This window comes from Nicotiana tomentosiformis, chromosome 9 (assembly GCF_000390325.3).
Source record: "Nicotiana tomentosiformis chromosome 9, ASM39032v3, whole genome shotgun sequence".
Classification (NCBI taxonomy): Eukaryota; Viridiplantae; Streptophyta; class Magnoliopsida; order Solanales; family Solanaceae; genus Nicotiana; species Nicotiana tomentosiformis.
In genome coordinates this window covers 95,672,723-95,689,035 of record NC_090820.1, presented here as the reverse complement: position 1 = coordinate 95,689,035, position 16,313 = coordinate 95,672,723, and the positions used below count along the sequence as shown (strand labels likewise).

Sequence of the window (16,313 nt, the reverse complement as noted above, 5' to 3'; positions counted from 1 at the left end):
CATAGTTCCCAATTCGACGGCCAGGATTTATCATGTACGGTTCAATAAACGGCTGTGATTCAATTTTCCTTAAACTTCATTCTGATAGAGTACACGGAGCAAGAAAGAGAGAGAGAGAGAGAATGAGCCATTAATTTAACCTCTGTACACACACACCCACACACACAGAGTCTTCTCTCTCTCTTGTTTCTCTCTCTACTGCTATCAGGTCTAGCTTGGTCGGGTGTGCTATAAAAACAGAAAAAGACCCCATTTTTTCTCTCTCTTCAAAGACAGTGATTGCCCAAGAAAAGATTTTTCTTGAGCTCAAACTTAGCTTAGCTTAGCTTAGCTAAAATCTAGTTATTCAGCAAAAACAAGCAAAGGGTATTTCTCAAATTTTCAGGATACCTCTCAAAATTTGATCTTTTTTTGTTTTCTTTTGCTTATTCTACTAAAACAAGAAAAGGGTATTCCTCAAAATTTGATCTTTTTTTGCTTTTTTGGCTTATTCAACAAAAACAAGAAAAGGGTATTCCTCAAAATTTGATTTTTTCTTTGTTTTTGTTTTTTGGTGTTTTTGTTTTGTTGGGTTTTTAATGGAGGTGTTGGAGAAAGAGAAGTGTTGTGAACTGGGCTGATTTCTTTAGGATTTGATGATGAGGAGCTGAAATTAGGAGTATTTTTGTTAATGCATGTGGGAATTGAGGTGGGGAGTTGGGGGTGGGGTGGGGTGGGGTATGTTGAGGATAAGAGTGATGAATGGGTGTGAGACTTTAGGGTTTGAATTGGGTCTTATATAATTTTCTTGATAATCATATTTTTGAGGGTGTTTTAGATATATACTTATTTAATTAAAGGGAAGTGTGATTAAAAAATATGAAGCTTTCAACATCAGGATTGAGTCAGCAGCCTCATGAAGGTATCTTCTCCTTCTCTTCTCTATAATACTTTTTCTTCCTTTGCTGTCTTCTTTTTCAGGTTTGGCTTTTTGTTTATACCTATCACTGTCTTTATCTGCATAATTTTTGTCCTTTAAATTTATTCTTATGCTTTGTCTTTAGCTAAACTACTAATTGAGAAAAAGATCATGAGAATTTAAGTATGTATTCACTTAATTAAATGAAGTAACATGGTCAATGAGGATTCATATAGCCGACGTACTTGTTGTTGTTATTGTTGTTGTTGTTATTGTATTCACTTAATTAAATTAATGTTGATGGATTCTTTATTTGGTTGTGGCTTCTGAAAAGGAGAGAAGAAGTGTTTGAATTCAGAGCTATGGCATGCCTGTGCTGGTCCCCTTGTATGCCTACCAACGGTAGGGAGCCGAGTGGTTTACTTTCCTCAGGGACATAGTGAACAGGTCCTTCTTCATTTGCCACATTCTCTCTTCTTCATTAATTGTTTCACTAATTGTTGCAGCAGTGATCTATTCGTTAATTGGTCAATTATTGATGGTTTTAATGGAATTGAGTGCCAGGTCGCGGCAACAACTAATAAAGAAGTTGATGCTCACATACCCAATTACCCGAACTTGCCGCCCCAGTTGATCTGTCAACTTCACAATGTCACAATGCATGTAGGTTCATTGTTTACGTTCTATGTTTTCTTATGAATTGTTACTGAGTAAGTTGTAATTGGTTTATGAGGAATTGGCAATTCTTGAAATTTCAGGCAGATGTTGAAACAGATGAAGTATATGCTCAAATGACGCTGCAGCCCTTGACACGGGTACTTCATAACCCGACATTCTCATTTTCTTGTTTTTTTAAATACGTTGTGTGAATTGGATGACTAATACTGTGTTGCATTTTCAGCAAGAACAAAAGGATACATATCTTCCTGTTGAGTTGGGAATTCCTAGCAGGCAGCCTACTAATTATTTTTGCAAGACGCTCACCGCAAGTGATACCAGTACACATGGTGGCTTTTCTGTTCCTCGTCGTGCTGCAGAGAAAGTTTTCCCTCCTCTGGTAATAACTGGTCCATTGTTCTCGTATTTTAAATACCACTCTGGTTCTGAGTCTGATATTATTCTCATTTTCTTCTGAGTCAGGATTTCTCACAGACACCACCTTGCCAAGAATTAATTGCAAGGGATCTGCATGACATTGAATGGAAATTCAGGCATATTTTCCGAGGCAAGCTTTGGAGGCTATTTTTTTTTTTTTTTTATATATATATATATATATATAGTTTTACACTGTCTTAAGTGTGTCGGGCTTAATATATCAGCAGGTGGTCATTTTAAGTTTGCAGAGAGATTGAGATATATACACACTTAGATATGTGCTCTCTTTAAACGACATTTACTTTTAATCCTCTTTAGTACTTTCTTGTTTAGGGTCCTTCAGATTTTAGGTGCTTTTGTGACTTGAATGTACATTAACAACACGTTTGATGGGATAGGATAGACAACTAATAAGTCTTGTATTTTGCTCTTTTTTTCTTTGAAGCAACTGGTTGGAGAAAAGACAAAAAGAAATGGGGTAGTGGCTCATATGTAGGACTGATATTTTTTCTTTCATACTCCTATGTTGTTATATCCTTATGAAAGTTGTGTTAATGCCGAGAAAATGACAAAAATAGTCCCTTATGTTTGCGGTCTACAATGTCCTTTAAATATACACCTGAGTAGTTTTAATCTTTATGTTTACTAAAATTCAGTACTCATGGTCTCTACTATTATTCAAACACATGCCGGTATTATCTTTGATGAAATTGACTTGTGAGAAGCATGTGAGATGTTTAAATTGAATAAGACCGTCTGTACGAACTTCTACGGATTCATTTTTCCCAATTCGTACCTTAAGAAAAATGTTATTCAAGCCAACTGAAGACACCATTCGCTTTATATGAAATAACAAATGAATCAACGTTTATATTTCCTATGAACCCTCAATAACACTCTTAGTTGAAATCTTACTCTTAGGGGTTTTCCTAAGATACACATTGGGGAAATGAGTAAGGAGAAGCCTATCCAAACGGGATAGCACCCGTTAGGGCTTTTACAGTTTAAACAGCGCACATGTTTCTCATGAGCCAATTTTGTCAAAGATGACTATCACAGTATGTTATAAATATAATGGAGACTAAAAGTTTTCGTGAACATAAAGGACTATTACCGCTCAGATGCATATTTAAAGGATTATTTTTGACCAACCCCCAAACATAAGGGACTAATGTTGTCATTTTTTCTGTTGCCATATGATGTTTATATATGCACATCTTAATAGTTGCTTTAAGTGGAGGACCACACTTGAGAAGGACTTGCAGAATGTATTGCATGTTTTGTGTGTAGTAACTGGTGTAAAATGATGCAAATGGAGTAGAAATCAGGATCTTTTTCCTTGGCAATACTCCTTCGGTAATTTGAAGCCATTTTTGCGTAAAATACTTTGTCCACCCATCCAAAAGCTTCTGAGGTTCATTCTTTGAAGCTTGTATGCTTTTGTTCATTATATGAATTGTGGGGTAAATTAATGAAGACAACTTAATAGCCGGTTTCATTCTTTTCCTTGTACTGTGTCATGTAATCTTCATATAGGGTGTATGTGAGATGCTATTTTCTTTGTTTGAGGTGACAGACAACAAAATATCTAAAGGACGGACTATTTTTCATAGTTTCTTGAGAATAAAGAGAACCTGAAGAAAATTGAAATATAATGAGTTTTGGCTTATGAACATTTTGAATTCTAACTTGAATGAGATAATAGCAAATGAAGAGGCAGAGAGTAGTTAAGGTTGTCTCTGATACTGTGCTGCCCTGCCTTTCTGACCCGAACAAAAGAGGCAGAAAGTTTTTGTACACTTTCTCTACAGGTTCTTGAAATGGTTACCGAGATTTTCCATGATCCTTTGATTTGCAGGCAGGATTAGGCGCTATTGTAATCTTGTAAGATAAGAGTTTTGATTATAATTATTGAGTATTGTGATCTGCTTTGTAGTAATAGTAGGGTTTTGAATGGGATGCTATGAAAGTTATTTCATTTTGTTGTGTGAATGTGGAATTCAAGTTATGACTAATGTTTCTATATGAAGTTCACATAGGTTCAGTAACCTGAGCAAGAAAAACTAAAGCATAAGTGCACTAAAAAAACAAAATAACAGCCTGATTTGGTTGGATGAGAGGATGGACTAGAATGGAGGTGGTTATAGAATGAGGATGCAGCTCAATTATTTCTGTTGTCCATCTATCTCCAATCATTTGCACAGCTTCAGTGTCCAAAAATATTAAGGAGTTCAATCCAGGTTATATTGGTGGCAAAAGTACATTATTGTTGTAGTTACAAGATTTGCACCATTCCTTCAAAATTAATTGTTTATTTAATCTGACTTCTTGGTACATGTAAATGGTGCACAGACTGTTATAGTCTTTAGACTTATGTTACAGTTTTTGAACATCCAAATGAAAAAGGTTTCACAAAATGAGTCAGAATACTTGGCTATGTGCTCTTGACATCCTACTTCTTTTACTTTAATATTGGACTGTTCTCTTGTTGTCCTAATCCTGTTATCTTAACGTGGCGCTGTTCTTACGGGAGCTTGTTTATCGGCTCATTTGCTGGATAAAATAATGATTCCTGATTTCCCATGGAAGCAATAACATAATGCAGTGTAAAACTAACTGATGCTGAAACATGTTTATATTTGTCTGTCTGTGGATGCAGGACAGCCTAAGCGGCATCTTCTTACGACTGGCTGGAGTGTGTTCGTTAGTGCCAAAAGACTTGTCGCTGGAGATTCAGTTCTTTTCATTTGGTAGTTTTAGCTTCTTTTTTTTTTTTTTCCCAAATAAACTTTTCTTAGATTTCCCCCATACGTATAGCATCTAGCTGTGCTGTTCCCTGGGACTTTCGCTCAATTGCTTTTCACCGTTTTCGTGTCAGGAATGAGAAAAATCAGCTCCTCCTGGGAATTCGTCGTGCAACTCGACCCCAAACTGTGATGCCATCATCTGTTCTGTCTAGTGACAGCATGCACATTGGATTGCTTGCTGCCGCTGCTCATGCTGCCGCTACCAATAGCTGTTTCACTGTTTTTTTCAACCCAAGGTGTTGTGAATGATTGTTTGCTCCTTATGTTTTTCTTTAGCCTGTATATCCTTTCTGCCTGTTGAACTAATGCTTATTGCATCAGGGCTAGCCCATCTGAGTTTGTCATACCTCTTTCAAAATACATTAAAGCTGTATATCACACTCGTGTTTCCGTTGGAATGCGTTTCCGGATGCTATTTGAGACTGAAGAATCAAGTGTTCGAAGGTATGGAAGTATTCGGTCTTAAATGAATTCATGTTTTCTTTGTGTTAAGATTTCTTCGATCTCTTTGGCTTAGAAGAAAGACAAGTGCATATAGCTATAGGTAGCATATTAGTTTCTTATTGATGGATCATTAGGCACCTTTTGATACTTAGCCACAGATCAGTGTCACTTGGATCCGGCTCCAAATCATAGATGAGTGGCTCTTGGATGCGGCTCTTTATTTTGTTCATAATATCGAATAATGTAGGATAAATGAATTCAGATGAAGGTGCAAGTTTATGGCCTCTGTTGCTTTACGTTTTACTCATAGATTTGCATATCTTGTTTAGCCTAGTGCTTGCAACAAGTAACATTAGAGTATTAACTAGGCAAAGTCAGTGGTCAGTACATGTATATAAAACAATTATGTTGCAACTCCATTAGTGGGATATGTTAAGTGCCATAATTTTGTGGCTATAATTGAAATCGGAATCAGCTAATTAATGTGTTGGGTTTCTCTTCTTATGTGTGGATCTGATACTTTTCAGATACATGGGCACAATTACTGGCATTGGTGACTTAGATCCAGTTCGCTGGGCCAACTCTCACTGGCGATCTGTCAAGGTAAATGAGTTAAGCATTTTCATACTCCCTCTGTTTCAATTTATGTGTCTTTACTTTTTAGTCTGTTTCAAAAAAATACTCTTTCTATATTTAGTAGTTTGTTAACTCCAACTTTTCACATGGCATATTTAAGACCACAAGATTCAAGGATATTTTGGTAAATTATACACATCTTTAGTTTAAGACCACAAGATTTAGAAGTTTTGCAAAACTCTTAAATTTTCCTTTGATCTCCATATCATTAAGAAATTCAGACTTCTTGTTCTTCTCGGTAATTAATTATGACATGTTTCCTTGGACGAATTCTAATCTTCTATGGTTTATGTTACATGCAGCAGTAGTTTGTATTTCATAGCGTGCACGGTAGCTTATTGGTTAAGTGCTTTTACTACTTTTGCCTTATGTATCGCGGATGAAAGCTGTGTTAGTTTTTTATTCTATTGCTTACTGGAAAAATAAACCTATGCTTTTCTACACTGCTATTCAACTTTGCACCCCCCCCCCCCCCCCACAAACCCCCCGTGTGAGCGGAAGCCACCTCTGAACTGATACCTTTTACCCTGTTCCTTCTGTCGTTAATTTCATTTCAAGAATAGTGCTAACCTGTGGTTTTCTTCTTGTACACTGCTGTTGAAATAACTTCTTTCATCATTTCCGGACCTGAGATGCTTGCCAGTTATCAGCTGTTCAAATTCATTGAATTGTTAATAGTTAGAGGCTAAGTGATTTTAGTTTATGTCCCCCACTCAAATTTCTGCGTCAAACTTCCTTACTATATCAAGTTGTTATCCCACAACATTGTCTATCTTTGATGCGAGGTATTGTACATAATTGCATAGAAAGTAAAACATGCTTGACCCAGAATTTATGTAGCAAATGCAGAAATCAGATTCTATCTTCTTTTTATTTTTTTACCTCATTTGCAGGGAGATTACAAATATACGATAGTTGATGTTAAAAAAACTGTTATTTTATGTTCACACATCTATTTACAGAAAGGAGTTTCACGAAATTGTAGGTTGGTTGGGATGAGTCAACAGCAGGCGAGAGGCAACCCAGGGTTTCACTATGGGAGATAGAACCTTTGACTACTTTTCCAATGTATCCATCTTTATTCCCTCTTAGGCTAAAACGGCCTTGGTACCCAGGAACTTCATCTTTTCAAGGTAGTGTGTTGAATGTTCATGTGGTTAACCTGAGGTTTCCTTGTACTATATTTGGAAAATTGTTAAATTTTGTTGTCAGACAGATGGGCCTTCTTGGGGGGGGGGGGGAGACCTTTCTTTAGTACTCCCTCCGTCCCAATTTATGTGATGGTGTTCAAATTTCGAGAGTCAAACAAATTATTCTTCGACCTCAAATTTTTCATATGCCTTTTAACTATTTTGAATTATTAATTTTTGCGAATTATAGTACTTTTTACGTAGTTTCCAAATATGTAAATTTTATTTCGAAATACTTAGCTAGCGTTTGGCCATAGATTTCCAAATTTATTCTGAAAAATCTGATTTGGGTGAAGTTTGGTTTGAAGATGAAAATGTGTTTGGACATCTGTTTTGGGTGAAGTTTGGTTTGGAAAAACATGAAACGTGACTTATACCATAAGTCCTAAAAACTATCACAAATACCCAACAGTACCATTATCAATAACATTCATTATATTATCGCAAACAATAGTCCTGAACATAAATAAATTTGATACAGAATTATCATTTTTATAATGAACTACATGATACACTATCAGATGACCGAGAAAACGAAGCAACATCGTTACAAAATAATAAATGGTGGGATCTTTTATAAAATACAAAAGTTTGGGGCAATTTTTAAAAAATATAATAGTGATATTTTGGCCCAAAACTAGCTATTGAGCTGGTTTTGGGATTTGGGATTTGGCCAAAATATTGGCAAAATCTATGGCCAAACATGTGTTTGGCAAATAAAATCCAAATTTATTTTGGCAAAATCTATGGCCAAACGGGTCCTTAAAAGATTCTTAATTCTTTGTCCAAATACACGGTCAAAAAGTTAAAGAAGCTTGAATCTCGAAAATCGAAAAATATCACATAAATTGGGATAGAGGGAGTACAATGATTCATTATTGGACTTTCAGCTTATTTTTGTCGGGAGGAACTGTTGTAAATACTTTTCCTTGCTTTTTTTACAGAAAATAACAGTGAAACTATTAATGGAATGGCATGGTTGAGAGGGGAAGGTGGTGACCAAGGACCACATCTGATGAATCTTCAATCTTTTGGGATGCTTCCCTGGATGCAACAAAGAGTCGATCCAACTATTCTCCGAAATGATCTTAACCAGCAGTATCAAGCTATGTTGGCTACTGGTTTGCAAAATTTTGGGAGTGGCGATATGCTGAAACAGCAACTGATGCAGTTTCAGCAGCCTGTCCAATACCTTCAGCATGCCGGCAGTCATAATCCTCTCCTGCAGCAGCAACAACAACAACAAGCAATGCAACAGCAACAGGCTATTCATCAGCATATGCTGCCTGCTCAAACTCAAATGGATAACGTTCAAAGGCAACCACAGCAACAAGTCGGCAATCAGATGGACGACCAGGCTCATCAACATTCTTACCAGGAAGCATATCAAATATCTCATAGCCAGCTCCAGCAGAAACAACCATCAAACATTCCTTCTCAGTCATTTTCAAAGCCGGATTTTGCAGATCCGAACTCTAAGTTTGCAGCTTCTATTGCTCCATCGGTCATTCCAATGGGGCTAGGTTCTTTATGTTCGGAAGGAAGTAGTAACTTTTTAAATTTCAATAGAATTGGTCAGCAGTCTGTGATCATGGAGCAGCCGCCTCAAAAATCTTGGATGTCAAAATTTGGACATTCAGAATTGAATGCTGGCTCCAACTCATCCTCACTCCCGGCATACGGAAAAGATACTCCAACTTCACAGGAAACTTGTAGCTTAAATGCCCAGAATCAAACTCTTTTTGGTGCTAATGTTGATTCTTCAGGGCTTCTCCTCCCGACAACTGTGTCCAATGTTTCTACTACACCAATTGATGCTGATATGTCCACTATGCCACTAGGGACTTCTGGTTTTCAGAATTCTCTATATGGTTATGTGCAAGACTCTTCCGACTTGTTGCATAATGCAGGACAAGTTGATTCACTAAATGCGACCCGTACATTTGTCAAGGTGCGTGCTAGTTCTGATGTGTCGCTTATGCATTTCATTGACATTTTCTTGCATACGAGTGTTATGTGGATAAAGCTGTTTTTTCTTTGCAGGTTTACAAATCAGGGTCTGTTGGGAGGTCACTGGATATCACCCGGTTCAACAGCTATCATGAGCTACGGCAAGAACTGGGTCAGATGTTCGGGATTGAAGGGTTCCTTGAAGATCCTCAAAGATCAGGCTGGCAGCTTGTATTTGTTGACAGGGAGAATGATGTCCTTCTTCTTGGAGACGACCCATGGGAGTAAGTACCCCGTTACTAGAGAGATTTACATTTTACCTCTGCTCAAAATTTGCCAAATACGATGGAATGAAGAGCTTATGCTTTCAGTCCATATCATTCACATGTCATTTTTTTGTGTTCCTATTTTGCTAAAACTCACAGGGTACTCGAGGTTTGGTACTAATAGCTAATTACAGTAGCGAAGCCAAGAATTTTGCTAGTGGTGTTCAAGATTTAATATATATGTATAGAAAGTAGTATTTGACCTGTATACACATTATAGTCATCTGGCAAAGGTTGTTAAATTGACCACTCTCCATCGGTTGTAGTTCTGCTGCTGGCTGATTATATATCAATTCTAGTACATTTGTCATTTTTTGATAAGGAACTCTAGTACCTTTGTTTGGTTTATTCCTTCAGCCCTGTGGTAGAGTACAATTATCGGAAAATGGCATTTTACCTTCTTTTGTCCGAACCAAGACGTATTCACTTTTTCCATTTCTGGCATGGTATTTTCAGGGCATTTGTCAACAATGTCTGGTATATCAAAATTCTTTCACCCGAGGATGTGCTGAAACTGGGGAAGGAAGAGGTTGAATCCTTAAACCGTGGTTCACTTGAAAGGATGAACAGTAATAGTGCTGATGGTCGAGACTTCATGTCTGGACTGCCATCGATAGGATCACTTGAGTACTGACTGTTGTCATCGTTCGATAAAGAAGTGTGGTTCCAAGTCTCTGCTCCCCAAGAGCTCAGATGTCTCAAATTTCATACTGTGTTTCCTGGCTTCTTTAGCATTGGCCTAATTAATCCCGTCTCAATTGTATGGCATAATTCTTTATGTAGTAGAGATTTAAATCCATCTCCCATTTTGTATTTCAGTGCTGTTGTATGAGTTAATACTACTCACTGTACTCAAGCTCTAGACAGACATGATTTAGACAAAGAATCTTGAAGATGTAAAACTTGTGAATGCAGTTAAAACTTTTGTGAGTGCATTTGTTACTTACTAGTGTAGATTATCCATTCTGAAACAAAGCATTCAACGATTCTCTAGAACCACGCCTACAAAACGCCAGTACCATGCAGCTGCTTCAAAACCAACGTGTTGCTCCTTGATCAGAGGGCCAAGATGTTGGTGAATACCACATATGATCGAGAAACGTACTTGTAAACACATGAAAACCCAATTGCTAAGAAAAAGGTAGAACTATAAATACTATCCAAAGTAGTAAAGGGTGCTTTGATAACATACATGGTTTGAATCAATGCTAATGTGTTAGGTTGAATTTGTGGCCAATACTCTAGCTTTGCCCCAGTCTGTGAAGCCTTTTTCAGTAGTAAGATATCCTCAATATACCCTCTGCTTTATCTTAATCTGCATATGTGGAAAATATGGGGACATGTATACAGTCCAATCTCTCTTGACACAAACTTATGTTGGTACTGACAAAAACAACCAATGTTTGATTCTTCACTTGAAATCAGTAAGATCATAAATAGGGAACAATGTATAGGATGGAATTTAACGTAATATCTGGATTAAAAAAATGTACATGAGTTGCTTCTGTTCTTGTCATTACAGAAAACAAAAGCAAGAAAAAAAAAACAAACTTTAGAGGGAAAGCAAACCAGTTTTTTTCTGTTGGTAATAGTTGTTTATAAAAAGTATAACTACACCATAAAAGTGCCTAGCTATGGTGCTAGCTCTACTTGCTTTGATACTCAACACTGTTGTTTCCTGAACTGAACTGAGGTGTTGTGATGGATATTGTATCGACAATACTTGAGTCTATGTCAATTGGCACCATAGTAGAAGGCCATACAAATGCTGGTTTGAATGGTGGGACTTGTGGTGCTGGTACTGACCCTGATATAATTTGAACTATCGTCTGTGTTTTAGGCCTTTCACTAGCAATTGGATGAGAGCAAGCCAAAGCAAGTAGTAACAATCTCTTTGCTTCTTCAGCTACATAATCATCCCCGAGCCTCGTGTCAACAGCTTCGAGGATTCTGTCATCGCGATGCAAGTACCAAACCCAATCAGCAAATAGTTGAAAGCCATTAACTTTAGTTCCAGGCCTTTGGCCACATACTAATTCCAACAACACTGCTCCAAATGCATAGACATCAGAATGTTGAGTGGCTTTTCCAGTGTGAAAACACTCTGGTGCAATGTACCCCATCGTGCCTAGCACGCCCTCGGCCTCAGCATACGAGGTCTTCTCGTGGTCAAGTGCTCGTGCCAGGCCAAAATCACCGAGGCGTGCATTGAAGTTGGAGTCGAGCATGATGTTGTTCGCCTTAAGATCGCGATGAACCACCTTCTGCTCAAACTCATCGTGCAGATAGTGCAGGGCTGAGGCGACGCCTGAAACAATCTTGTACCTGACTTGCCAGCCGAGTGGCTTTTTATCTGGACCTGAGAAAAGGTGTTTGTCTAGGCTACCATTTGGCATGTACTCATACACAAGTAGTAGCTTTCCATGCTTGTGGCTCCATCCTGTTACAATAATATATGATTGTAAGATGCTTATGTCTGTATTGCTGTTCTCATCAGCTTGAAGTTGCCCTGTAATTTGCTTGAAAGTCCATAAAAGTCTGCTAGAAAGGCAGATAGTATAAATGTTTTTAATAAAAATGGCAGCCATGTGCACTAAGCTCCCGCTATGTGTTGGGTCCGGGGAAGGACCGGATCACAAGGGTCTATCGTACGCAGGCTTACCTTACATTTCTACAAGAGCCTATTTATACGGCTCGAACCCGTGACCTCCTGGTCATATGACAACAACTTTACCAGTTACGCCAATATTTCCCTTCATTTATGATACTATGATAATAGTTGCAGTAATGTCATAGGTGTGATCAGCTTCAAACTGATACAGCAGTTTCACTTCTAAGGTGAATTTCATATTATCAGGTCACCTAAATGATAACCGCATATGATCGTTTACAAAAATTGCAATCAGTAACCTCAAAAATAACCTAGATTACCTGCTATAATAGATTAAAGTACATTGAACACGTAAAATTCTTAGTGCTGTGGTATATAAGTTAAATCCTTGATACAATAATAATGGTGTATAAATTTATCCAATCAACAATAATGATCTATAAAATGCTAAGGATATAAATTTATCCAATCAACAATAATGATCTATAAAATGCTAAGGATATCAAACTTTATACATGACAAAAAAAGTTGGGTAGTAGTGCTTCAATCATCTTTATTGTAGGACCTAGTTTTGGAATATTTTAAACATGTCTCAACTATGATGTATTGTTGTAGGGCCACCTCTTAGCAGTAATTGGAGTTGATTGCATTTTGAAGCAAATGTCCTATTCAGTGGCTATGATGTGATATTAACTTTTACATAATATTAAATTTGCCACAATAATTGACATTTGAATGAAGGTTGATTTTCCAAGGAAGCTTCCATGATTCTTACTGAGAAAGCATAGCACAAAAAATTGCTTTGACACTGGATGAAGTTTATGGGTTAATTTTATCATATCTCATTTAATTTAACGGGTTTTAAATTTATTATTTATATAAATTTAATAAATATTTTGGGCAAAAAACAGAGTATGAAGGAAAATTATTGGTTCAGATGAACCCATAGCCTCTACACTGGATAAGCCCTTGACTAACGGGCAGCCCGGTACACTAAGCTCCACTATGCACGAGGTCCGAGAAAGGGCCGGACCACAAGGATCTATTATATGCAGTCTTACCCTGCATTTCTACAAGAGACTGCTTTCATGACTCGAATCCGTGACTTCCTGATCACATGAGTCAACTTTTAACATTTACGACCAAGTCTGGCAACTATGACTTATAATCATATATTCATGGTCAGTAAAAAGGTTGAACCTCATTGCTTATATGTACACATTTTACATAAAGTCCTTATAAACACACGATATCCAAGAAAAGAAAGGAGACTTTAAGATAAAAATGGGGACAAGCTATTAAGGATTCCACAAAAGAAAAGTCGTGTTCAAAACCATGATTCAAGACACTAATGATCTCATTGCTGATTTCAGACTTTAAAGACTAATCTTGAGCACATTTTTAAGCTTGTACATAAGAACAAAAGATTGTGGGTTCAATGTTTTTATTTATTTATTTGGGGCTTAACCAAATAATATTCGAAATCTACTAGCATCACTAATTCAGATTTGCACTGTATATAACTAATTTACAGGAAAAACATTCCCTATTAGGAGCTTCGTTCATTTTCAAATCTCGAATCTAAAAACTACTACGTAGAGAAAAATTGATGTGGGGCTATGTTTGAAATTGCTGGTAGAGAAAGCAAAAAAGATACAAAAGGGAATGAATCAGTGCTCTTCTGTTTTCCAGCCAAGAATTTAACATGTCTCTTACTATTAAATTTTGGATTTTTTCTCCAAGAGGGCATTTATTATTAATTAGGCTAGCAAAAGTAGCCCTTGCATTCGAGTGATCATACCCTACAAAGGTTTGGCTTTAGATATATTTTATTCGTTTTAAAGATTTGGACCATTTTCTCCAATCACATCAAATGGAGTCTTCTTCTATATGATTCTTTATTTCATCTCCAAAGAAAGAGAATTCAATATTTTTGCTTTTAAAATTGTTCTCTCGATTACTCTAAATCCTATCCATTTTTTACCAACTTTTAACATCACACCTATCCCTTGCGCTACAGGCGAAACAACAATTTGAATGTGTTGGGCATATGGGACTGCTCAACTAGTGCCTGATCACACTAAGGGTTTGTTTGCTACGTGAAATAAGTGATAATGAATAATTGGTTCCGAGATTAAAGGGAGTTAATCTCACATTTGATTAAGATAAAATTAACGTATAACTAATTCAAGATTAGTTTTTTCGAAACTATAATGTTATTTTATTCCTATGGGTGAGTAGATATAATTATTTTTGAAATAACTTATTTCCAAACGAATCGACCCCTAAAGGTTCCGGGCAAAATGTATAAATGTTTTCAATAACATATATGTCTAGCATTTTTGTCGAGGTTGACAGGTCCGATAACCCAGAATTTATAATATAAATATTCTTACAAATGAAAAGAACCAAATCCGGAAATATTAGAAGCAAGATTTAGTTGTGAAAAATATTGTCACTTTCAAATTGTTGCAAAAACTATGCGCACACCAATTTTGACGCTGTATTAGAAAAGACTTATTTTTAAGACCAGATAAAATTCATACACTCAAGTTGCTGTTTTAACAGGCTTAAACTCATGATTTTCTAGTCAACTCTTAGCGTTATGCCAAGTTTCCCTTAGTACTAAAAGTAAAAGTATGAGAAAAAAAATACTTACCAAGCAATTTGACAAGATGTTTATGCCTGAGACGGTTGATAATTGTAAGCTCAGCCAAGAAATCATCCTGCCCTTTGATACTTTCCCTTGAAAACCACTTCACTGCAATTTCCAAATTTTCACCAACTAAATACCCTTTGTATACAACTCCAAATCCCCCTTCACCTAGCTTGTTTTTTTCATCAAAATTATTAGTAGCTTTCTTCAATACCTTAAACTCAAAATCTCTAGGCATTCCAGGCAAACTCTTAAGTGCACCAAGTATATTTGACTCTGACCTAGCAACCCTCTTCTTGTAGTAATAGTAACCTAAATATGTTGCCAAAATCAAGAATAGAGCAAATAATGGAACCCCAACACTTAAACCAATAGTTAAAGATTGATTTTTTTCTTGAAAATACTCAACTGTCAAATTCCACCTTAACACACAATTCAATTGATTAAAATTCCCTGTTGAAGCAGAAAATCCAAAGTATGATTCTTGATTCACAACATCTCTTAAATCAATATCATGTGATATTATTGGATCCTTTGGCCTAGGTGGGGTTGAGCCATTTTTCTCAGTTTGCTCTGCTATGTACACATCAAGAACTTTCTTGATACCATCATATTGTACCCAAATATTGTAAAATCTTGCACCAATTGGAGCAAGTTCAATTCCATGTTTGGTTAAGGATTCAGACCTTATAGATATAATACTATGAATATCAATGCCAATATGGTTATCATCAATGTCAAAATCTTGCTTAAAAGTATCGAGCTCAACCGCCAAAATCCTATTAATAAATTTCCCATCTGTAGTAGCATTTGTCAAGCCTAAATACTGCCCTTGACTATTTGGTGGCAACTCCAAATCAGGAGAAATCAAGAAAGTTAAACCTTCAGCTGCAGTTTTATTATCTAGCCTGTAAATGTTTACAAGAAAGGAAGAGTTGAAAGATGCAACTCTGCTATCTTTTGATGACGTGTCACCTTCCCATAATTTGAAGGATCGTTTCAAGAGAATTCTACCTGAATTATTGAAACGGTTGAAATGAGAATTGGCTGTATCAGGAGTTACTTGTAGAGCTTGGTTGCTGATTTGTGCAGGTTCTTTAATTTCCAAGATTGGAATATATGTGTGGTCAAAGGGATCTCCATATTGTTCTTCGAATTTTATTAGCTTGGCTTGAGTTATGGATTGAAGACAACAGAAAAAGATGAAGATGGTGTTGAGTTTTGGGGTCAACAATCTCATTTTTCATGTAATGAACAGAACTATAGAGAAGTGAGAATTTGGAAAATGGAGAAGAAAGAAAGACGAAGGAATAAAAGAAGCTTTGGAGCACGTTGGGATTTGCTTTATTTTTTTGGAGATGTAAATAGAATATTAGAAGAGGCAGACATATATATACAATGATAATAATATATGGTGGTGGGATTGTTGAAGTTTGAAGTTTTAATAATTTTTGGTTTTGGTCTCATAGTCTTTCATGTGACTACCAGGAACTTGCCCCACTCCCTAATTTTCTTGCAATTTGAATAGCAGTAAATCGTCTCTCATCCTAATAGAGTTTTAATTTGAAGTATAAAGTAGAGGGTAATTTTAAATTATATAATCAAAAGTAAATGGGTAAATGATAGTCCGATACACAAAGAATCCTTCATTCACGTAGTCAGAGAAGGCCCGCGCTCTAAGAGATGCGATGTAGACAATC

At 36.6% G+C, this 16,313-nt stretch overlaps 2 protein-coding genes across 2 annotated transcripts; one reads left to right on the top strand and one right to left on the bottom strand.

Annotated features, from left to right (window-relative positions):
• The first annotated feature begins 714 nt into the window (after nucleotides 1–714).
• LOC104106112 (auxin response factor 8-like) lies at nucleotides 715–10,281 on the top strand. The gene is made up of 14 exons (XM_009614590.4): nucleotides 715–901; nucleotides 1,233–1,345; nucleotides 1,463–1,561; nucleotides 1,657–1,713; nucleotides 1,800–1,955; nucleotides 2,039–2,123; nucleotides 4,653–4,743; nucleotides 4,872–5,036; nucleotides 5,122–5,244; nucleotides 5,772–5,847; nucleotides 6,866–7,013; nucleotides 8,015–9,021; nucleotides 9,114–9,304; nucleotides 9,803–10,281. The coding sequence occupies exons 1-14, from the start codon at nucleotides 859–861 to the stop codon at nucleotides 9,978–9,980; spliced, it is 2,532 nt and encodes an 843-aa protein (XP_009612885.1). The 5' UTR covers nucleotides 715–858; the 3' UTR covers nucleotides 9,981–10,281.
• A 516-nt stretch (nucleotides 10,282–10,797) lies between these two features.
• On the bottom strand, nucleotides 10,798–16,028 carry LOC104106111 (probable L-type lectin-domain containing receptor kinase S.5). The gene is made up of 2 exons (XM_009614589.4): nucleotides 14,617–16,028; nucleotides 10,798–11,786 (listed from the first exon to the last, which is right to left on the bottom strand). The coding sequence occupies exons 1-2, from the start codon at nucleotides 15,851–15,853 to the stop codon at nucleotides 10,993–10,995; spliced, it is 2,031 nt and encodes a 676-aa protein (XP_009612884.1). The 5' UTR covers nucleotides 15,854–16,028; the 3' UTR covers nucleotides 10,798–10,992.
• Nucleotides 16,029–16,313: the final 285 nt, after the last annotated feature.